This window comes from Penicillium chermesinum (assembly GCF_028974085.1).
Source record: "Penicillium chermesinum strain IBT 19713 chromosome Unknown utg000003l:1.0-5111272.0:1.0-5115320.0, whole genome shotgun sequence".
NCBI lineage: Eukaryota > Fungi > Ascomycota > Eurotiomycetes > Eurotiales > Aspergillaceae > Penicillium > Penicillium chermesinum.
The window spans coordinates 4,604,464-4,626,451 of NW_026695313.1; the positions used below are offsets into that span (position 1 = coordinate 4,604,464).

A 21,988-nucleotide genomic window follows, 5' to 3' on the forward strand; every position below is an offset into this window, starting at 1 on the left:
AATTTCTCTTTTGCAACAGTGATTTTATCTTCCCGGCACTCTTGTTGATATTCCTTTTATTCGTTTTGCATCGGGGAGGAATAGCGACGACAATTACTTGACAGGCGCTTATGAGGGAAAGATATCCAGTTGTACAACTGGGGGAAAGCCCTGTGCTGTCAATCTACAAGGTGGACTTAATCGTTACCTTGGTTTCTTCCTGTTTGTATCCTAGTAATCGGAAGATCGTGCTTGGTACCATTGCTCCCCTCGTATTTCGTAGATATCTGGTAGCAAATCTGTAAAGTACTCACGGCAGAGCTCTATAGTGGAGTGCTTCCTATCGGGTAGCACCCGTTTCCTAGGCCTCGTCCTGGCTCTTACTACCGTCGTGTGATCGGATAGCTCCAACACTTCGAGAACGCACTGCATTTTTATTCAAGTGGCGCATTGTTTAATATGCGATAGTTGGATGTTTTCATAAGATATTGCAACCTCCCGCGGTCTGTCCGCCTTTTGCAGTAGTCGTCATTCCGGCAAGTCTTGCTAAATCTTCAAAGGCCTCCGGAAGCAACTCGCCCGTCATAGCTGAGCATTCAGCATAACGATCGCAGCGGAGTTCCTGTGCTATACGGTAAGTCTGGAAATATTGTCAGCTCAGTTCCAGACCCGAACGGGTTTAGGGAAACCCACTTCTTGGGGGTATATCAGGTTGTCTCCTTCTTCTCTCAGATCTCTCTTCAAACCCAGCATCATGACTGGTATACGCTCACCATACCCATGCTGGAAGAACCGAGTAATGTCATTTCTCCACTGTGAATAATTGTGAGCGTACTTGTTCATACAGTGCGTATCAAGGATGTGGAACTCACGCCTTTCAAGCCCGCCAAAGTCTCTCGATTTGAGATGTCAAATGCAATCACGACTACGTCAGGTTGCAAAGTAGACCAATGTTGGTTAGGATTTGAGGTGTCATAGAGTTCCAACCTGAATTTCCTCTTGGAGAACCGAATATCATAAATGAAAGGCTGGTCACTATCCCGCGCGATCTCGGGTGGACTGTGTTGGACACCACCAAGATGCGTTGGTGGCCGCAGGTTGTTACTCTTGATGCGCCTGCTCCAAAGGTTAGCATTCCAACAAGTCTCTTACATATTTTGACCAGGCGAGTGCAAGACTGGGCTCCGGATCGGAGCATCTCAATTCTAGTCATGAACGAGAAGGGTGACAACTGACGATAGAAACGTGGATTTGCCGCATCCTGGGTCGCCCAAGAGCAATAAGGTGACTGTTGTCTCCACCTCCGTTGACTCTGGATCTTCCATGATATTATTTTCGGCCTTGAGGGCCTTTCATAACGAGGAAACGCAAGAAATCCGTCCAAGGGTTTGCTTCGAAACCCCGATTTGCGAACACGGGAGGAGGGGAGATAAGGCTGATAGCGGATCTTTGTCACATCTATGAAAATAACTACGTATTCCACGATGAGCAGTCCAATTTGAGCACCGTTTGTTACGTGACTGGAATTACAGGGATTCCACTCTTCAATTGGTTTGGAAAGCTCGATTAGGGCTGTAGGAAGAAATAAAAGGCATTATTACATGCAAATACAACGGCCGCAGAGTTTATGCACACAGAACCGTCCGTAGAACATTACATTACATTACATATACCAAAAAAATACCAGTATCCGCGGAGATTTTAAAATTCTCGATCCAATCAACAACCACTTGACGCAGTACAAGGAGAAATCGGTTCCAATTGCCCTTCAGTGGCATGTGGAGACGACAAGCGAGGGTGTCAGTGTCGCTTGCAATCCAACAGATTTTAAAGCACCGAGCAAGTCGCCAGTACCATTCCACGGCACTAAAGATGGCCAACGCAGGCCAGGAGGGGCAACCCGACTATTCAACATGGTCCAACTCGAGCCTCATCGAGCGCATAACAGAGCTAGAGCGCCAACTTCATTCGCAAACTACCCAGTTCTCAGCGCCCGCTGATGCGGAAACGCCCCGTGCGCCAGCGCCGATTGCCTGCGACGGTTACGAGCCTGCGATTCCGCTACCCAGCGCTGCGACAAACTCGCTCAAGAAGAGAGTACATTCACCTGCCACCGATATAACACAGACTCCGGCTCCGGCGAAACCAGGAAGGACGAAGGAAGCAAAAGAAGATCGTGGCTTCGACCCCTCGAAATACTCATCGCGCTTCATCGCGCTCAAGTTCGCGTACCTTGGACAGCGGTACAACGGGCTGGAGCATACAAATGGGAATGTGACTCCGCTGCCTACTGTCGAGGAGGTTTTGTGGAAAGCTATGCGGCGTACCCGTCTCATCATGCCTGAGACAATGCCGCCGGACGCGCCCGACGATATGGAACCAAGGGCTATTCGTCCGTATTCCATTTCTTGGGATGGTTGTGATTACTCAAAGGCTGGGAGAACGGATCGTGGCGTCAGTGCTTTCGGACAAGTAATTGGTATTCGCGTCCGAAGTGCTAGGCCGAAGCCCAAGTCTACAACTGCTTCGGAACAACAGGGTCTACAGAACCAAGATGAGATGCAGGTCGACCAGTCCGCTGTGGATCAGGACTGGGATGACATCGCCGATGAGCACTCTTATGTACAGATTTTGAACAGGGTGCTTCCAGAAGATATTCGCATTCTGGCTTGGTGTCCCCATCCTCCGCCCGGGTTCGATGCTCGTTTCTCCTGTCGCGAGCGCCGTTATCGCTACTTCTTCACACAGCCTGCCTTTTCACCAACTCCGGGCGCGTTGGGTTTCGAGAATCGCCGAGGGGACCCGAACGGGCCTCGCGCAAAATACCGCGAAGGTTGGCTCGATATCGAGGCAATGCGGGAGGCTGCAAAGCACTTTGAAGGCGAGCATGACTTCCGGAACTTCTGCAAACTCGACACAACCAAGCAAATCGAGAACTTCCGCCGTATGATCTTCCATTCTGACATCGAGCTCGTGAACCCCAAGACTAATCCTCTTGGCTATGTATCTGGACCTGGTTTCCGGGCATTGGAGGACGCCCAGGATACGGACATGACCTCTTTGGAGCCACCGCCCGCTACCACGCCCCAAGTATATTCCTTCACACTCCATGGTTCTGCATTCCTATGGCACCAAGTGCGGCACATGGTGGCCATTTTGTTTTTGGTTGGCCAAGGACTCGAAGCCCCATCCATTGTTCCCGAATTGCTAGATGTTGTGAAACATCCTCGCAAACCAGCGTACGACATGGCATCTGATGCACCCTTGGTCCTTTGGGATACCATTTTCCCCGACGAGAGTTCCGGCAATAGAGAGGATGCTCTTGACTGGGTCTATGCAGGAGATCCCCGCCTCAACAAGAACAAAAGTGCCAAGGGGGATAGTAAGTTTGGCATGAGAGGTGTAATTGAAGACATCTGGTCAGTTTGGAGACAGCGTAAGATAGATGAGGTTCTTGCTGGCGCCCTATTGGATATGACTGTTGCCCAAGGTGATAACAGCATCATCAAAGAAATGGAGAGCAAGCAAGGCGCCGTCAAGAAGCATGCCAGAGGAGCCAAGGTCTGGCTAGGGGCAAATGATTCTCGGACTGGCGGGAAATATGTACCTGTCTTGCAGAAGGCCACAACAGACACTGTCGAGGCCAGAAATGCTAGAGGCTTGGTGACGAAGCAGCGCAAACTGGCCAAGAAACAGGATGCCGAAGCAAAGAAGGCAGCTTGAACCTCGACATCTTAACCTTCTCCCAGAGATAAAAAGCATGAATAGATTCAAAGCGATTTCATCAGCGGCATGTCTCTTATCACGATTTGGCATCATAAAGACAACGACGAGATCCTCTCCAAACCTCCTCTAAAATATCTCGTTTAGGTAATAGTTGCTAGGGTTTGGGTTAGAAGATATTCGTTTAGATAGGTAGGAAAGAGACATACCGGAAAGACTACAAGGACCTGAGGCTCCCCTTCCACAATTACGGCCAGATAAAACCGAACTTCGAATCCTTTGAAAGCCTCATGGATGACGATATCCTGGATCTGCGTCGTAGGTATGAACCTGGTCGATGCTGTTGAAAGGTATGTTGAGGATGAGGTAGAGGTTTGGATTCCAAAGCCCCGAATTACTAACAACGACTCCTCTGTGATGAAGATTAAAAATGTAAATCATATGCTTATTAGCATCCAAAGGGGCCTCCTGTTTAAACATACCGGTATAGCCACGCCTAAATACTCCATAGACCACAATCACACATATCGCCGCAACAATCCATGGATTGTTCTTGTCTACCAAGTTACACAGGTACGTTTGATCGAGCTGGGACCACAGGGGCTGCAAAGATGGGGCCCAGCGATCTATCTCTGGGAAGTTTTTTTCAAGCTGGACAGCCCCAATTGTGATGACGCAGAGAAGTAAGAAGGCGCGTAGTAGAATTTGAAGGCCGAAGAGGATCTTCGCGGGGGTATTGGCGCGGCGTGGCGCATTGGAGACAGTAAAGCTGACCGTTGTCGGAGAAGGCCGTCGAACACAAAGCCGACAGGCCATTTTGCCAGATGGGAGGAGTTGAATATCAACACAGATCACCCCTAGATGATTGCGGGAATCCAAGCAACCTCAACGAGCAGCATCTACGGGGAAGCATCAAGCTCCCTGAAGCCCGCAACATGTGCTAGTCTGTATCGGGTATAGTACATATCTTCTAATAGTCACGTGATGGGCAGCTCTATTCCAATCGCCATTAGGGCCGGTCTCTTACAACTCCCTCTTCTCTCAGCCACCAATACGCTCACGTCGCTTTCGTGATTTCCCAACATGGGTGATCGATCGCGAAGCCGCTCTCCCCGTCGCCAAGATGGCGGAGACCGTGATCGCCCCCGAAAGACTGGTGGCTTTAGATGGAAAGAAAAGCGGCGCGATGATGACCGTGATGATCGTGGACTTGATCGAGGGTATCGCACACGAGACCGTGCACGCTCTCCACGCCGAGGGAACGATAGTGACCGATACAGAGAGCGACGCGACGACCGTGAGCCGCGCCCACGACGAAACGACCGCGATGAACCCCGGGATGGCCAAGAAAAGAAAAGGACAGAAAAGAAGGATAAGAAAGACAAGAAACCCGCTGCTCCAGCATCCTCAGAGCCTATGATTGTTGTGAACGTCAACGACCGTCTTGGAACTAAGGCTGCGATTCCTTGTCTTGCCTCTGATCCCATCAGTATGTTCCTTGCTTGTTAGAGTACAGTCCCAGTGCTAACTCCATACTAGAGCTTTTCAAAGCCCAAGTGGCTGCTCGGATTGGCCGTGAACCGCATGAAATCCTACTTAAACGCCAGGGCGAGCGTCCTTTCAAGGATCAGCTGACCCTCGAAGACTACGGGGTGAGCAATGGCGTACAACTTGATCTGTGAGCTCTTGTTCCCCAAACCCCAGATTATTAAGAAAAACAGGTGCTAAAAGTGTCTCTAGGGAAGTTGGAACGGGCGAATAGATGACTTCATATCCATATTTCATAGTTATCGGGGCCAGGTGTTTGTTTTTCAAGGTCAACGGATTCGGAGCATAGGCGGATGTGCATTGGCTTCTCATTTCTTATTTTGTGACCATTCCTCTTTTTCTTTCTTTTAACCCTTATGAATACGGGCGGCTAGTATTCTATTGCCAGCTGAATGAAAATGCAGCTAGAAAGCTGTCTTATTCTGAAAGCCCCAAATTTTGAGAGTGTGAGACAATGGCCGTTGCGGGGTGCAGCTTGCGTGCCTGCCTTGCGCTTTCCCTGATCCGGGATCGACACCTGAGGCCCCGCCGGCCAGCCAACCCGAGGCCGTCAGTTTGTTCCACTCTTGAAGAGGCTTTTTTTCGATCGCGGGACTCACACGAGCTTTCATTTTTTTTCCCTCCGGGCCATTGTCCGGTCTGCTACTCGACCTCCCCATTCTTCTCGCAATGAGGTAGCTGCTACACTCTCCACTCTGATCATATCTTTCTACATCTTATCAGCTTCTGCCATTCCCTCTCGAACCTCCCTTCCCGCCTAGAACTTGCCGCCATCCGGACACCTCGACTTCCTCCACATCCCCCGCAATTAGACTGGGCGTCCAACACCTGCCCTTCGTCGCCTAAACCGCCAAGCATACTCAATATGGTTCGCAACCTAGTTGTCATCGGAGGGACCTCCCACCCTCAGTTGACAGAAAACATATGCGGCGTATTAGGAATCCCAAAAGCCGATGTGCTCCTCTCCAAGTTTGCTGTCGGTGAAACTCGGGTAGAAATTCAAGAATCCGTCCGTGGAAAGGACGTCTATATCATTCAATCTGGCGGCGGCAAAGTCAACGACCACCTGTTGGAGCTTTTGATTACCATCTCGGCATGCAAAACAGCCTCAGCTCGCCGGGTTACCGCTGTGCTTCCTCTGTTCCCATACTCTCGCCAGAGTGATATCCCCTACGACAAGACCGGGGCTCCCCTCGCCAAATCATCCGTCAACAACCGCCCAAACAATGGCTACACTTTTGAGAGCACTCCTTCTACCCCAGGCCTAGGCGGTAAAACCGAGGGCCTTGGTGTCATTAATGGTATGGATAACCTCCAGAAGAGCCTTGCCAAGGCTCAGATCGAGGAGTCAAATGGCAGCCCTGTCAAGAAACAGCGTCCTGTGAATGGTCTACCCCGTAGCAATACGAATGAGTCGATCAACGGAGGCACGGGAAGATTCGGCGAGCGCCGTTTCCTATGCGAAGATCAATGCTTTCCAGCCACGCCCGGGATACAAGCAGTGGGTTGCACAGGCTGGAACCCTGGTGGCTGACTTGTTGACTTGCGCGGGCGCGGATCACATCATCACTATGGACTTGCACGATCCTCAATACCAGGGCTACTTTGATATCCCTGTGGACAATCTCTACGGCCGCCCTCTTCTCAAAAGCTATATCCAGCGGAATGTCCCAAACTACAAGCAAGCTGTCATTGTCAGCCCAGATGCAGGTGGTGCCAAACGTGCAACAGCCATCGCTGACCAGATGGGAATTGAGTTTGCTTTGATCCACAAGGTTCGTATTGGGTTCTCTTCCATCGACTTGCTCTGTCTGGCACTTCGAATAATTTCCCTTTTCGGAACTGACGGCCGATCCCCTGCAGGAGCGCCGCCCCACAAAGATCACAGACCGCCAGAACGCAACCATGATGCTGGTCGGTGACGTCCGCGATCGGGTAGCTATTCTAATTGATGATCTAGCTGATACCTCTAACACTATCACCCGCGCTGCGAAGCTCTTGAAAAAAGAAGGGGCCTCCCAGGTGTATGCGCTAGTCACCCACGGGATCCTCAGTGGTGACGCTATTGAGCGTATCAATGCCAGCTCATTGGACAAAGTAGTGGTGACCAACAGTGTGGACCAGAGCGACCACCTGCGTCGTTGCCCCAAGCTCGAGGTGCTCGAGGTTGGCCACGTTTTTGCCGAGGTAGGTCTTATAAGTCCGCTTCGAATGCGCCACCCACGATTTGCTGACCGCTTCATGCAGGCCATCCGTCGTGTTCACCACGGTGAGAGCATCAGCGTCTTGTTCCAATACGACTGATGTTCCCAGGCATAACCAGATGTTGCTCCTATGACTGAAATATTTCCCTTTATAAAAAAAAGAGAAAATCATCAAGGGAAACATGAAATCTCTGGCTCGGTTTGCGGTGTTAAAATATGCAATTCAAATGAATCTTTCCTTTGGATCTACTTGGCGTTGATTATGGCTTGGAAGATTTCTGTGCTTATGCTTTTCCTTGCGCAAACTACACCCTTTCCTTTTCGATAGAAACTACGGGCCACAGTAAACTCCTGTCTTCAAATTCATGCGGGCACATTGTTGTGAGACTCTGTGGGACTCAACTTACGGCAGATCCTGTTACATCTAGACCGCTTTCGGCTCTCGCCATCTTGAACATATCAAATCAAAGCTATCGAGCCCGAACACGTGGCCACTGATTCATGTTCCTGGATCACGGCACTGACCACATGGGAACCTTGGAAGAACTTTCGGCCCCGGAAGTTGTAACCTAGGGCGCGGAGCCTTGCGGGCAGATGCATTATTGATTACCACCTCGTGAAGGCATGCTATACCAAGGACAGGCGCATCTGGCCAGGTGAAATTGTTCTTCTATATCACAGAAGGAGAACACGAGGTTGCCGAACGCCTTTGGGGTGTGGAAGAGCAAAAGAAACGAGAAAATAACAAATCGAAACCAGATGTAACAATTCGTCCCGATGTGGGAGGCGATGCGCTCGCTCATTCACTGCAAAGAAAAACGACTTGAGTACATAACATAGATACAAGGGTGAAGAGATGAAGGGTCATGAGTCGTCTAGAGCTTAGAGAACGGAAATGAAGTTTCCGATTCTCTCCTTCTGGTTCTGTGCAATGCATTCGGCGATCCAAGTGACATTGCGGATTTCCTGGAAGCCGTCGTTAGCTGAGAACCCAGTAGAAGGCTATTCTAGAGGATCTCTCACCTGTTCTTTCAATTTGATCCATGCGTATACTACCGCAGGTGTGAACTGGCGGGTGAACACCATCTTTGACATCTCCATTTCCTTTTGGTAGAAGAGATCTTCGAGGCTCTTCCCGTCACCGCCCATGCCACCGAAACCTCCGCTCCCTTGGCTGAGCCCGACAGCGTCAAAGAAAGCCTTGTACTCTGACACAGCACTCACGGCAAGGGCCACCGCATCAACATCCTCAGCCCGCGACAGCATGAAGCTGCCTTCCGGGTAGAGCTTTCCAAATTCTGGGTAAAGCTTCCTTCGGTCTTGCTTGGATAGCTCGGTTCCGAAGGAGTTCAAGGTGATGTTGATGGAGCGGCGATCGGCCTCGAACTGCAGAATCTCTGACATGGCCTCCTGAGTCGGTCCACTGAAATCTGGGTTTGTATTAATGAAATTGTAGAAATCTTCCAGGTAGTTCTTATAGAGAGTGTTCCGGACAATCTCGATGTTCAGCTCATCCAGGTCGGTGTGCTTGAGACTGCTCTTGAAGTATGGAGCCAGAGGGGTCTCAATTAGCACTATATTGTAAAGATCTTCAATGGTCTCGGCACCACATAGCGAAGGCAGAGTCACAAACCAGCCCAGCGGGTGGCATCGCTCCAGGAGCTCGCTGGTGTTGCGCTCGTGCAGAGTACCGGTGATCATAAGCGCAACATTGTCGATCATGTAGCCGTAGGTGAGATACTCAAGGAACTTGGCAGTGGATCCAGTGGACTGGTGAACGAGGTATCTGAACTCCGACACCAGCTTGTCGAGCATCCTGCCTGCGAGGGCGGAGGTGGAGGGGTTTGGAGGAAGAGAGGCTAGGAAGTCACCGTAGGAAGGGCCCAGTTGGAGCTTGACATCTGCAATACAAGAAGTTCAGCCTTGGTACGTTAGTTTGAAGCTTACGGGGAAGGCATACCATCAATGGTTTCGCATTGTGTCAAGTTGGAGTAGTTCTGACCATTGAGCAGGCTATTGCGATAGCCACGAACGATGCCCTCGACGTAGCTAAGACGGATAAGTCAGCACGATAGGTAGACTGGTCCAGCGTGTAAAACTTACCCCGAATTCACATTGAAGAAAAGACCCTCCATGATGGCGAAGGAAAACGATATGAGCGAGACTTGGGGACCTTCACACCTGCTGTCCCCGTAGCTTCAAGTTGCGCGGGCACTTACATAAGCCACACTCACCGCCTGAGCCACATGTGGCGGTGCCTTTTTTGCACTTTTTTCTTCCCGAGCAAAATTTCTAGATTAAGAATTTCTCTCTTCAACGGTGCATGAGTCCACGGTCACCCTCCTGTTTTCCCACCTTCTTTAACGACTCGACCGGACTCCTTTCTCTTTCTTGCCTTTAATTTGTCTATTTTTCGTGATTGCGAATTGACCGCGCTCACCATGTCGCTTTTCATCCTCCAGGAGACCAGCGCGGGTTACGCCCTGCTGAAGGCGAAGGACAAGAAGCTCTTCAAGCGCGAAAAGTTTCCTGAAGATGGCTCAACTGCTGAAGGTGCATCCAATCTGTAAGTGTGATCAAGTCTTCATAAGGGGGTGAAAAAAGGAATTGGGAAGAGATCCACGCCGATTTTTGGCGAGATTAGATGCAATTAGGGAAAGAATTTTTGATCGACGGGACAAAGCCATTAACGGACAGTAGGTTCAAACTGAAGACATTCCAGAAGTTCGAAAGTGCTGCTGCAGCTGTGGAGGAGACCACTGCCATCTCCGAGGGCAAGGTCACCCCCCCGCCTGGCCTCGCTCTTGGATGGAATTAAAGATGAGAAGAAAGCTTCGCTTGCTGTTGCGGACAGCAAACTCGGTATGTCTCACCACAATGCGTAGAAGTCAGCCTGCTTTTTCTGACCAATTCTTTGCAGGAAACTCGATCAGCAAGCTGCCTGGCCTCTCGCTCGAATTGATCGCCGACTCAACCACCCAAGACGCTTTCCGTGCTATTCGTGAAAACTTGACTACCCTGATCCCTACTCTCGCTCCCAGTGATATGTCCACCATGGCTCTCGGTCTATCACACTCTCTTGCTCGTCACAAGCTGAAGTTCTCCCCTGACAAGATCGACACTATGATTGTCCAGGCCATTGGCCTGCTCGATGACATGGACAAGGAACTCAACACCTACGCCATGCGTGTGAAGGAATGGTATGGCTGGCACTTCCCCGAGCTTGCCAAGATCCTTAACGACAACATTGCCTACGCTCGCCTCGTCCTCAAGATGGGCATGCGCACCAACTGGGAGACTGCTGATCTCTCTGAGATCCTTCCTGAGGAGATCGAGGGGGCCGTCAAGTCTGCCGCTGATCGGTCCATGGGTACCGAGATCAGCGAGAACGACCTCGAGAACATCCAGGCTCTGGCTCATGAAGTTGTTGCTCTGTACGAGTACCGTGCTCAGCTGTCCAGCTACCTGAGCGCCCGTATGAACGCCATCGCTCCTAACCTGACTGCCCTTGTCGGTGAGCTCGTCGGTGCCCGTTTGATTTCTCACGCTGGTAGCCTCACCAGCCTTTCTAAGAGTCCCGCCTCTACCCTTCAGATCCTTGGTGCTGAGAAGGCTCTCTTCCGTGCCCTGAAGACCAAGCACGACACCCCCAAGTACGGTTTGATCTACCACGCCTCGCTGATCGGCCAAGCCACCGGCCGCAACAAGGGCAAGATGGCTCGTGTCCTCGCCGCCAAGGCATCGCTTGGTCTCCGTATCGACGCTCTCGCCGAATGGGATGCCGATGAGGGCGAGGAAGAGAAGTCTGCTTTTGGAAACAAGTCTCGATTCGACCTCGAGCGCAAGCTCGCTGGTATGGAAGGCAAGCCCATCAAGCCTAAGGGCGTTGCTATTGCCCCCCAACGGCGCTGCCACCCAACCCCAGAAGTTCGACCTCAAGGAGGCCCGCAAATACAACCCTGACGCCGATGCCTTGGACTCAGAAGAGCCAGCTGCCCCTACCAAGTCCAAGAAGGATAAGAAGAAGGACAAGAAGCTTGTGGAGGAAGTCAAAGAAGACGAGGATATGGCCGACGCGGACTCCAGCTCAGAATCTGATGAAGAATCATCCGACGGTCAGAGTGAACTGGAGAAGCAGGCTGCCAAGGCCGGTCTCAGCGTTAAGCGTTACCAGCGCAAGCTGGAGCGCGGTGAAATCATTTTTGACGCATCTGGCAACCCAACGGCCATCAGCAAGAAGGACTTGAAGAAGGCCAAGAAGGATGCCAAGAAGGCTGAGAAGGAGGATGGCAAGAAGCGCAAGCGCTCCGATGACGCTGACGAGGAGAAGAAGAAGAAGAAGAAGAAGAGCAAGGGCGAGTAAGATTTCTGTTTTCAAAAAGTTTCATGCAATGTGATGGATGGCTGTTTCTTTGCGGATCTGTATGATATCACTTTTTTTTTCCACATGTTGCAGCCTTGCTCGCATGTTCGGGGGCATTTCAAGGTTGTTTGTCATTTTCTTTTTCCATGTTTGCTGGCGCAGAAGGTGCTCGGTTCCAGGCAGTACAGTTTAAACTGATTAATCTGTTCATATACATCCATGGATTCTTTTCTGCCGTAATTCTTACGCCTTGAGATACCCACCTTAGGCATACTTGCTGTATACTGGCTCACCAATGGGGTGAAAGATCTGCAAACGAGCGCTTGCTTCCAAGCTTCAGCTCCTGCTCCTGCTACTACACTTAGTGCCTTCACTTGGTGGCTATCCTCCCTATGAATAGAAGAGGCTGCAGGGTCAGACACATATTCTTCCAGCTCACAGCCCCTTCTGTATGCTCAGCTATCATGCTCAACTAATAAGCTCGATTGGTCTTCCCAGTTTTCCTTACAAAAAAAGCCATTGGCTTCTGTGAAGGAAACGATGCCACTAATCCTCATTAGGAAAAGCCCTTCCTGCGGGGCAATTTAAAATCCGGCATTACCGGGCGGTGGGACTATCGGTGTAATTTTCCAACATCTTCTGGCTCTTGCATACTTATCTTCTATTTGCTAATATCACAACACAATGCGGGTAAGTAGGCTTTGATCTAAAGTCTAGAGCAAAGCTAATGCCCGATCCAAGATCATCGACCCTCAATCTGCAGTCCTGACCAACGTGGAGGTACCATCGTACCTCAACGCAAATCCACCCCCGCCGTTCTCCGAACCCACCTCCGAATTCAGGCCAGCATTGGGTTCCCAGTCCAGACTTACGAGACCATAATACCGTCGTCAAAGAAGTATGCTCTTTCTTCCTGCCCTGTCGCCTACATAGAATCTCTCGTGGAGAGTGTGGTGCTGAGGTCGCAACAGCGGCCCGGTAAACCCATATATAAACCAATAAGATTCCCAATGGCGATACAAAGAGCACCAGCTAACATATCTTCGTTCCAAAAAAGATCCACAACTATGTCAGTCGAATCTCCCCACACCTTCTTCGCTATCCACGCTTCAATGCTCGCCCTTCATCCTCAGTTTCCCACTCCCGCGATGCCATGACCGGCACCTTTCGCTCGGCAGCCAACCCCAATGATACGCAACTGCAATTGCCTCCATCAGTCTCCACAGAGCTAACTCCCATGGACCATGCCATCCGGGAGCTCATCACGAGGCTCAAGCCCTACAAACTGACCAAAGCCGAGGTGGTGATGATTCTCAATCTCGGCGTGGGGTTAAATGCGCCCAGCACAGGCGAAGGCGACGGCGTCGAAGAAGAGGATCTGGCGAATGGCGAAAGTATCATGGAAGTTGACCAGGAGAACGGGCACGTCAATGGCGAAGCCGAAGGCGGGGAGGGTGAGGAAGAAGATCAGGGCGCGCTGGCCCTGTTTGAGTCTGTTGTTGAAGAGCGCGAGAGCCGACTTACGGAGGCACAGGTCTCGGAAATTCTGGCTATTGTGCGCGAGGTCCTGGCTGAGAACGTCGAGGCGTGATCGGAGGGTGGCTTCGTCTTTTCGTTTGGGCGCTTGTGTGGCATTTTTGAGCTTGATATCCCGGGTCGAGAACCCCCATTGTTAATACAATGATAATTTTTACTTCACCGCCGTGACACCAGTACCATGTGGGTGATGATAGGACTGTTCTTCATGTTGGGATTTGTAGTCTTGTAATGTTTTTGTTCGTAAGAATAGTAGCCGTCCAACCTCACAAGCGGGGATCGCCGACACGTTAACTTATGGTACACACCAGTGAACTAGCACGGTAATAAATAATAACGGAGTCGCCGAAGAGATAGCATCTCGCCATGTCGCCAGATAAGAAAAATAAAATAGTATTTACAAGGTAGCAGGACTGAACTCGAAGCAAAGCACCGGGCTACATGCTGACGCGGAACAGCCCTTACCAGTGGTCATTAATATCATTAAGCTGTGGCGGCTGCGGTAGCTGCGGCGGCTCTTTGCCATAAACAAGATTTCCCCATTCGTTGTAGACGGGCTCGTCGGGGTCTCCGTTCTCCTTGCCCCAAGGACCGAGGTCATCATCGAATAGGTCTCGTTCTTGGCCTTGACAGACATCTGCAAAGCGGACCCAGCTCTCATGATCAGTCCACACTCCGCCGCGACCACCACGCATGTCCCACCAGTCGGCACCGCCTAGGAGAGAAGACTGGGCGGCGTCGAAGCCTTGGGAAGCACGGACGTATCGGCGAAGGAGGGCACGAGCCCAAGGGAAGAACCACATCTTTTCCCACCAGGTGTTGCGAAGCTTCGTGTTACCATTCACATGCGCGAGGACCGGTACAGAGGCTGAATGGGCATTTGTCATGAGAGGAATGTCATTCCAAGTGTGGTCCTCTGGGTTCGGCAATTTATCGAGAGTCTTGTTCCATAAGGGCAATGTTGTCTGGTTGAGTGCAAGGAGGCTGTAGTTGAAGGGGTTTGGGAGGGCCGCAACATCTGTAGGAAGCAGGAGACGGTGCTCTCGAGGCACGCCCATGGATCCTTGGAGTGCGGAGGTTTTGGTGACATTGCTGTACTTGAGCCACTCGACATCGTCAGCTGAGAGAAGCTGGTTGAAGAAAAGTTCGGACTCGAAATCAACGCCAATGCCATATTCATAGCGATGTTCTGTCTCCAGCCTGATGTTTATTGTCGAGATGTTGGTTGCATCCGATATGCCTAGAAGCTTGTATCCCCACTCTTTGAAGAGGCTCACCGTACGGCGACGCTCTAGCTCTCTGACGACTTCTTGACGCCCGTAGATTTGGGTAAAGGCTTCTTCATCGCCATTCTTCTTTTGGCGCTGCTCAATAATGCGTAGAGCTTCTTTGAAGATCAATCGCAAATCGGCCGCTTGCCCGATGACGGTACCCGGGTTCAGCCATCTTGGTCGATTCAAGAACCCATCGGGATGAATATCAGTTTTCCAGCCATAAACATCAGGTGGCAACGAAGACTCCGGGATCGAGACACAGCCTGGATCGGTTGCGTGGGCGCCGTGGCACTTTTTACTGGCACCGAACAGAACGCGCTGGGTGTATTTCTGCACGACGGCTGGTGCGGTTTTTGGACCGGGTCTGTTGACTGTGGTGACACCATATTTCCTCAACAGGTCTTTATTATTCTTGCGGAGGATATTCTGGAAGCGCGTAACCAGTACTTGAGGGGGAAGCTGGAAGAAGACGTCCTCGGAGTCGACAAGGAGCACGATGTCTCGATCCTTCACGGTCCTTGAGTGCTCTAGGTAAGCGAGAGTTCGTTTCATCCGACCGACCATTTGTTCAAAATCGGTGGTCCCGTGTGCTTCGTGCCCATAGCCGATCAATGTTGGAGGTGGGTATCCTAAGATCATGGCTGAGGTGATCGTGCGGCATGAGCCACGCGAGGACCTTTGGGCGGGAAGAAGGATATGGAGCTGGGGGTTTGGCTTTTCTAGGTCGTGCGGGAGGGTATCATTGATGGTAATATCGTTGCGTTGAGGGAGTGCGACCTGCGCATCTTCGGGGCGTTCGGGGAATGGATGCTGGGAGGGGAATTTAGTCCAGAAGTTGGGTTCTGATTGCTATTTGATAGACGTGTTAGTCTCTTTCCCCGTCGAGGGGGAATGGCGCTCACGCTTGAAGAGGTATTCAACATGTACAGAAGAACGAAGAAGGTCAGGACGGACAGCGCAATGGCTCGTGGAGAACGCGGTCGATGGTGGTAGAGCTGCCACAGAACCGTCGAGGTCGTGGACTTGGCCTCCTCGAACTGTGGCAATGGCGGGCTTGAAGGCGCCATGCTGATCGAAAAGACCGGAGAAAGATGGGAGTTGACAAAGGTCGAACATGGAGGGTATAGATTTGCGGGAGAGGCCACGAGGGACGCAATCGACCAAGTGGAGTCGAATTCCGCGTCTGTCGATCAACGTTTCCGGGCGCGGTCACGTTCGCATTACGACTACACCCCAATTATAATTTACTACATTACGATATCTGCTGAGATGGCAGCTATCGTGGCACAAGATGCTACGGAGTGCGACTCGTTTTATTGTTATCCGTCTCCGGACGTCTGACTGATAAGGTTTAGGCGTCCCTGAAACATTGATCATCCGCTTGTTTCAGAAACTGGCCGCTGTCACCATCGTCATGGGCCCGCAATCTACGGTCTCCTGGACTGGCTTCATGGCCTCGTCACAGGCTGTTTCTGCCAGTAAAGATGCCTTGTCATTGGACATATGCATCCTATACGTCTAGCTCTATAAAGTATGACTGGAGCCTTGCAGTCGCCTGTCACCCCATGTCCCATTCCTATATGTAGGATATAATGAAGCTCTGGTATGCGGTATAGTGTCAACGCTCATGTATATACAGGGGGAAAAGTCCACTCTTATTCCAAGTAGATCTCCTCCTTCAGCCTCTGCAAGAAGCCTCCCGTCGACGGACCCCGCTCATAGTCACTCCGTTGTTCCGACCTCGATTTAGCACGCTGACTCTGCTCGGCCATAGCCTGCTGGTGATCCAGAGTGCGCCTCCGCTCATCAACCAGTCGCCCAAGGTTATCCACAAAGCGCTGCCGCGCCTTGTCCTCCGCAGTCCCTCGCCACACCGTCGCCAGATTCCTCAGCGTCTCCACCCGCTGGCTAGCAGCTTCCAACCCAGCACGCCCACCGCCATTGCTATCCAGAAGCTCAATGACCTCAGTCCGTAGCTTCTTCATTACCTGCTGCCCCTTCTCCTCCTGGTCCGACCCTTCAATGCCGATCTCGGGCCCGGAAACCGAGATAAAAGAAGATGAAAAGGACGTTTCAGACGGCGGCAGCGGCCACTCCATTGCATCGCCAAACGTCTGCACCACGTCCTCCAGCCGGGACCGCACTTTGTTCAGCGTCCGCAGGTTCGTAATGTAGACCGGGTCGTCCAGGGCCTCGGCCTCTTTCTCCTCCGTCCCGCCCTCTACTTCCCCCTCCTCCGTAGGCGTCTCGTCCTCAACCACCTGCGCGCGGTCCTTGCGAGTGTCCGCGGCTTCGGCGGGGACAAACTTCTGGATGTCGTCGCGCAAGACCTCCGTGAGGGTCTCGGAGAGCCCAATGGCCTCGCCGCGCAGGACTTCCACTTCGTAGGCGAGCCGGCCGCCGCTGCGGAGGATCTCGTCGCTGAATTGGGAGAGAGTGCTGGAGAGACGCACATTCTGGGCGCTGATCTGAGAAAGGAGCGATTGGACTTGGGCGGAGAGTTCGGCGAGAGGAACGGAGCCCGGGGCGCGGGACGCATTGGGCTGCGATGCAGCAAGGGTCAATGGGGGAGGGATTCATTGAGGAATTCGGCGGGGTCGAAGTTCGGGTCTGCGAAGTTGGGGGTCGCATCGGATTGGGAGGTTTGTCGGAGGCTCGCGCTCGCGACTGAGCCATAGGATTGTGAGGCCATTCAAGGTGGTGTTGGAGGGTTATTGGATGAGATTAGGCCGATCACATGAGTTTACATTTCATAGTGCCTAGTTCCTCCGCAAGCCGTGGAGGACTCACCGCCTTAGGGGGTAAGCAGCTACGCTGTGGAGAGAAGTAGAAGGTGGAACAGATTCCAAAGGATCGCAAGTATATGGGGGAGTGATATAATGGGTCAGCCTAACAAAACGTGGCCCCTTTCACAGGCCAGGAACAGCCTTGTTTGCTTCCAGGGTTATCGGTGGACCCCCCTCATCTCCTCATCTACGCGCTTCCCCCGCCAGCTTAATCAAGTTTCCTTGCTTCCGTTTCGTCATACTATCTTCTGAAATATTTCACCATGGGGGAATCGCATCAACCTCTTGATCTAGAGTCTGCGAAGGAGGGGAAAGAGCTCTCCGATCACCAGCAGAGTATATTTACAATAATCAGCAACCTTCTACAGCCCGATGGGGGCCTCGACCCGATAGAAGCAGCCAATCAAGTGGATGACCTCGTGCCCAACCAAAGTGAAAAAGAGGCAGAGGATTTCCTCTGGTCTTTCTGGAACCTCCTTATTAAGATTGTAAAATTGGTGCCTCATCATCATGAGGGTCAAGACCTCCTGGTCCAACTACTGGGATACTTGCTCAACGTACCGGGTAGGCCACTGGTAATATGGGGGGTGAGTATCCTCGACGTTGATGAAAACGGCCACAGCTCATCAGATGAACAGGCCGAGACCAGTTTATGGAAAGACTTTCCCTTATTGGGACCTGTTATGCGAGAAAGCTGGCAACGTATGTATACAAGTACTACTTGGAGTTTACGTTCCATACCTTGCTAACTGTCCCATGTTTCCACAGCACCAACCACCACTCATGGGGCTCCGGATCCCGATGCAGCTGAAAAGTGGATAAATCTCAACTCCTTCGCCGCAAGACTGCGCAGTCTAGGGTATACCCATTGGCACAACTTCCCGGTCTGGGAGCTGAGGGCGGCGCTGGAAGAAGAGATCCAAGATCAGGATGTTCTCGCATTCAGGCTCGCAGTGGCGGAGCAATGGATCGTCCACGCGGGCCAAGCCATATATATCCATGTGACTATGGAGCCTGCCGAAGAGGAGTCGCGGACCATGAAGCCGGGGCCTCTCTATGAAGGGAAAGCCAAGCTTGATTTGGAGAGATGGGGTTTCTGGAAGAATCGGCTTGCTGAACTCGGCAAACAGAGCTCTGGTAGTATTGCTACCCAGTCTACATCGCTATTGGATAGTTTTGACGACATCGAATCGAGGGCGTTCAAGCCATCGGACGAGAGATACGTGGCATAGACGGCATTACTATTGTGGTTACAGTGCTCAGAGATACTCTTACAGACGTTTATTTTCTTTCCATAAGTGATTCCAATTAAGCTATTGACATTAGATTTCGTATAAGAGCAATCGAGGAGCGATGAAGGAAAAGCGAAAGTGGGGGTGGGGTATCGTTAGAGATCCATTCGCGTCCAGCCATAGAAGATTTCATATCGGGGTTCGAAAACATCACCGATGGTGATCATGGCCATCGGGTATCAGCAAAAGAAAAGAACGGGAAAAAAGCAACAGCAAAAACAAAAAGAAGGTCCACTCATATCATCGGGCTAAGTGCTCTCGGATTCAGCCCAAACTTTAGATGTCTTCCACGATGCGAGCATTCACGGCTCGTTGGAAGCCATCGTCGACATTGGCATGGGCAGGTTGGCCATAGTTACTTGGGCCCTCGCCCGCATTTTCCGCGGCAGTCAGCTGCTGCGCAACAGACTGGTTCATTGCAGGCAGGAAAATGACCTTGCTGTTGGCCGACTTCGCCATGGCCTGCATCGCCTCGAGATATCGGATCTGCATGGCAGGGGCAGACGAGAGGATATCAGCAGCCTGGCGCATGAGCTTGGCTGATTCGACTTCGGCGCGGGCAGCGATGACCTTGCTCTCACCGATCCGCTTGGACTGGGCGGCCATGGAGAGCGAGTCTTGTAGGTCATCACTGAAGATGATGTCCTTGATGAGCATAGACTCGACCTGCACACCCCATCCGGCTGCGACCTCCTCGATGATCTCCGAGGTGAGACTGTGCGATCTCTTCACGGCGCTCGATCACGTCTTGGAGGACGCGGGCGCCGATCACATGGCGCAGGGTAGTCTGGGTTCGCTCGACAAGTGCCTGCTTCACGTTCGAGATCCCGAAGGCGGCCTTGTGGGGGGAAATAACCTGATAGTAGATGACGGAGGTAAGGTTGAGAGTCACATTGTCCTTGGTCATGCAGACTTGGCGGGGCACCTCCACGATCTGAATCTTGACGTCAACGGTGGTCAAGTGCTCACTGACCGGGTTGACCTTGACCAATCCAGGATCGACGGAACGCTCGAAGCTGCGGGGGTTCTTAGCTTCGTGCGACAATGGAGTGTGGAAGAGGATAGATCATTCACATACCGTCCGAATCGCGAGACAAGACCAACCTGGCCTTGGTCGACGGGCTTGAAGGGGTTGGGACAGCAGATACAGCAAGGAATAGCTCCACAGGCACCAATGCATTCACCCAAGCTGTGCATGAAACTGGCGTACCAGCCTGCAGCATCGGGGTTGCTGTTATCATGCTGAATCACCGAGGCATACTTGGGCTGCAGGTCAGACAAACGGGCCGGCTGGACATTGACGAGGCGATCTGGCTGGCGAGCATGGTTGTCGGTTTGAGGCTCTAGGACTGGAGCCTTACCACTGTCTGCGCCGTTAACGGACATGATTTGGAGATATATGGATGAGAGATAGATGGATGATGCCTCGGAATATGATGATGGAAGGATGGCTAGCAAGACACGATGAGGGGGAATCGTACGGTTTTTAAAAGAGTCCCGGAACTCTAAGCTGGCACCGATCCGCCCGGTCCACATCCCAGACTTTCTCCGCAGTGGGGCGCGCCCCCTATGGACTCTTCCCATCGTTCTCGTTCTCGCCAATCACGTACTCCCTGTCCAAGTAATTGCCTCTCTAAGCCTCCCTCCAAGGCTTATGATCCCGCGCATCTCCCAAACCACCTGATCGTCGTAGACCGAGTTAACCGAATGCGCAGCTCAAGCTCGTGTTCGGGGGGGCGCTGTTTGCTCGCAGCAAATGTTGGTAACCTAAACAAAGCTTGTTTTGGGCACGTCCGGATAGGCCGCGGTATGTACGATGAACAGGTCAGGCCAGGGACCGTCACGTCTGGATGGGTACATCGTCCATTCCTCGACTCCCCCGACACGCTGCCATCGGGATCGCTGGTATGTAGGGCAATGTGCCGGTGCTTCATCGTGCATACCACCCACCAGCCCCACAGTCTTCCAGATGTTTTCCAAAGTGGGCCCTGGGAGCGTGTGTCGTGGGTGGGCCTCGCAAGGACAAAAAGGGCGATGAGGCAGAATCCGGAGTCCACGACGAGGCTGAAGTCCCGAAGCTCCTTTAATCTAATGAGAGCCAGTCGATAGAGTTGCCGGCAGCGGCAATCCTGAGCCGCAGCAATTAACGCGAGTCGTGACAGCGCGAAACGCCTATTATTAGTGGCTTGACTCCTGAACAACGCACCCTCAATTACCTGGGGAGCCTGAGGCGTATTTTGTCGGGCGTATTGGATCAACACTGCGGCTCTTGGCCTGGGTTGGCCTGACGTAAAAGCTAACCACTGCGCGATTTCGGGTCGTGGCCCCCAATTGGCGCCCAGGGAACGATCCGACCGTGGTTCTTGGCTCTTGAGGCAGTGCTGAAGTAAAAAGCATAGTCATAAGATCGTGAATCACTGGCGGCTCGGGAGTCGGAGTGACTACACGTGGATTATTCTGTAGTCGATATGCGCCTGCGAACCACCAAAAGTACGTGCATGATGGGACACACGGTTGCGCATGGTTTTGGACTATATTGCACTAAGCTGCTGCTCATTACATGAACCAGCATCATTGGTCTAGTGGTAGAATTCGTCGTTGCCATCGACGAGGCCCGTGTTCGATTCACGGATGATGCACAACAATTCCTTTTTTTTTTTCCACAATTATTTTCTTTCTTATTTTAATCTTCTTTTCATTTTTGTGGAAAGTGAAAGTTTTGTAAATTGTATTTCATTTTTGGAAGCTTTAGATGTCAGTCCCTCTTCAGAGCGATACTGGCTACAAGTTGCGGTGCCTGGTTTCGAGGACAGGGTGCTAGCTGTCCCGAGATATATCTAGATTCCTCCAGCACGCATTCGCCCGGCAATGAGTCGAACTGGCACTTGAACTTCAACCCGAGATCGATAGAGAAGCGAGAAAAACCACTGGGAGCATGAAGTAGAGATAGACCAAGTTCATTATTCCTCTATAACAATAATCATCCTGATGGTCCCTAACAGCAACCCGCTTCGCCGATCACATATCGTCTACCTGCGCCATCCGGATACACGTCACCCACCTGCTAAAGTAACTACGAGTACATAGAGATTGAAGAACAACATCTATCCGATATTCCGTAGAAATGTTACTCGGGCGAGATATGCGGGGGCCTTTCTCTTGCCGAGGACATTGTACTGCTGACGCCATCGGACTCCAATTGCACGTCTTGATGCACGCAATATGCACTTTGCACCTCAGACAGCTCCTGGTGCGGGGTGGAGAGATGGCGCCATGCAGTCAA

At 51.8% G+C, this 21,988-nt stretch overlaps 13 protein-coding genes across 13 annotated transcripts; 7 read left to right on the forward strand and 6 right to left on the reverse strand.

The window, feature by feature from the left end:
- Positions 1-457: 457 nt before the first annotated feature.
- Positions 458-1,328, reverse strand: N7468_004698 (uncharacterized protein; the record flags this gene model as incomplete). Its single annotated transcript, XM_058473995.1, has 4 exons — positions 458-619; positions 673-792; positions 852-1,095; positions 1,216-1,328. Coding segments are annotated over 4 exons (639 nt in total), but the record flags the coding sequence as incomplete, so codon positions are not given.
- Positions 1,329-1,851: 523 nt separating this feature from the next.
- N7468_004699 (pseudouridine synthase DEG1) lies at positions 1,852-3,702 on the forward strand (the record flags this gene model as incomplete). Its single annotated transcript, XM_058473996.1, has 1 exon — positions 1,852-3,702. One exon carries the CDS (start codon positions 1,852-1,854, stop codon positions 3,700-3,702), a length of 1,851 nt encoding a protein of 616 aa, XP_058332999.1.
- Positions 3,703-3,781: 79 nt separating this feature from the next.
- N7468_004700 (PIG-H family GPI synthesis protein) lies at positions 3,782-4,518 on the reverse strand (the record flags this gene model as incomplete). The annotated part of the gene is made up of 3 exons (XM_058473997.1): positions 3,782-3,859; positions 3,912-4,114; positions 4,185-4,518. The coding sequence occupies 3 exons, from the start codon at positions 4,516-4,518 to the stop codon at positions 3,782-3,784; spliced, it is 615 nt and encodes a 204-aa protein (XP_058333000.1).
- A 267-nt stretch (positions 4,519-4,785) lies between these two features.
- On the forward strand, positions 4,786-5,384 carry N7468_004701 (ubiquitin-like protein HUB1; the record flags this gene model as incomplete). The annotated part of the gene is made up of 2 exons (XM_058473998.1): positions 4,786-5,191; positions 5,242-5,384. 2 exons carry the CDS (start codon positions 4,786-4,788, stop codon positions 5,382-5,384), a joined length of 549 nt encoding a protein of 182 aa, XP_058333001.1.
- A 731-nt stretch (positions 5,385-6,115) lies between these two features.
- N7468_004702 (ribose phosphate diphosphokinase subunit PRS5) lies at positions 6,116-7,554 on the forward strand (the record flags this gene model as incomplete). The annotated part of the gene is given in 3 exon segments (XM_058473999.1): positions 6,116-6,638; positions 6,652-7,025; positions 7,114-7,554. 3 exon segments carry the CDS (start codon positions 6,116-6,118, stop codon positions 7,552-7,554), a joined length of 1,338 nt encoding a protein of 445 aa, XP_058333002.1.
- A 782-nt stretch (positions 7,555-8,336) lies between these two features.
- N7468_004703 (H(+)-transporting V0 sector ATPase subunit d) lies at positions 8,337-9,589 on the reverse strand (the record flags this gene model as incomplete). Its single annotated transcript, XM_058474000.1, has 4 exons — positions 8,337-8,420; positions 8,478-9,355; positions 9,415-9,503; positions 9,558-9,589. The coding sequence occupies 4 exons, from the start codon at positions 9,587-9,589 to the stop codon at positions 8,337-8,339; spliced, it is 1,083 nt and encodes a 360-aa protein (XP_058333003.1).
- Positions 9,590-9,895: 306 nt separating this feature from the next.
- On the forward strand, positions 9,896-11,817 carry nop58 (RNA-processing protein NOP58; the record flags this gene model as incomplete). The annotated part of the gene is made up of 4 exons (XM_058474001.1): positions 9,896-10,020; positions 10,177-10,316; positions 10,375-11,339; positions 11,380-11,817. 4 exons carry the CDS (start codon positions 9,896-9,898, stop codon positions 11,815-11,817), a joined length of 1,668 nt encoding a protein of 555 aa, XP_058333004.1.
- Positions 11,818-12,501: 684 nt separating this feature from the next.
- N7468_004705 (uncharacterized protein) lies at positions 12,502-13,408 on the forward strand (the record flags this gene model as incomplete). Its single annotated transcript, XM_058474002.1, has 3 exons — positions 12,502-12,507; positions 12,559-12,597; positions 12,875-13,408. The coding sequence occupies 3 exons, from the start codon at positions 12,502-12,504 to the stop codon at positions 13,406-13,408; spliced, it is 579 nt and encodes a 192-aa protein (XP_058333005.1).
- Positions 13,409-13,814: 406 nt separating this feature from the next.
- Positions 13,815-15,694, reverse strand: N7468_004706 (glycosyltransferase domain-containing protein; the record flags this gene model as incomplete). Its single annotated transcript, XM_058474003.1, has 2 exons — positions 13,815-15,476; positions 15,530-15,694. The coding sequence occupies 2 exons, from the start codon at positions 15,692-15,694 to the stop codon at positions 13,815-13,817; spliced, it is 1,827 nt and encodes a 608-aa protein (XP_058333006.1).
- Positions 15,695-16,282: 588 nt separating this feature from the next.
- N7468_004707 (uncharacterized protein) lies at positions 16,283-17,319 on the reverse strand (the record flags this gene model as incomplete). Its single annotated transcript, XM_058474004.1, has 2 exons — positions 16,283-17,170; positions 17,242-17,319. The coding sequence occupies 2 exons, from the start codon at positions 17,317-17,319 to the stop codon at positions 16,283-16,285; spliced, it is 966 nt and encodes a 321-aa protein (XP_058333007.1).
- Positions 17,320-17,676: 357 nt separating this feature from the next.
- Positions 17,677-18,645, forward strand: N7468_004708 (DUF3632 domain-containing protein; the record flags this gene model as incomplete). The annotated part of the gene is made up of 2 exons (XM_058474005.1): positions 17,677-18,115; positions 18,182-18,645. 2 exons carry the CDS (start codon positions 17,677-17,679, stop codon positions 18,643-18,645), a joined length of 903 nt encoding a protein of 300 aa, XP_058333008.1.
- Positions 18,646-18,981: 336 nt separating this feature from the next.
- Positions 18,982-20,091, reverse strand: N7468_004709 (slipin family protein; the record flags this gene model as incomplete). Its single annotated transcript, XM_058474006.1, is given in 3 exon segments — positions 18,982-19,431; positions 19,451-19,721; positions 19,784-20,091. 3 exon segments carry the CDS (start codon positions 20,089-20,091, stop codon positions 18,982-18,984), a joined length of 1,029 nt encoding a protein of 342 aa, XP_058333009.1.
- A 423-nt stretch (positions 20,092-20,514) lies between these two features.
- N7468_004710 (uncharacterized protein) lies at positions 20,515-20,792 on the forward strand (the record flags this gene model as incomplete). Its single annotated transcript, XM_058474007.1, has 2 exons — positions 20,515-20,610; positions 20,688-20,792. 2 exons carry the CDS (start codon positions 20,515-20,517, stop codon positions 20,790-20,792), a joined length of 201 nt encoding a protein of 66 aa, XP_058333010.1.
- Between the last annotated feature and the right edge of the window lie 1,196 nt (positions 20,793-21,988).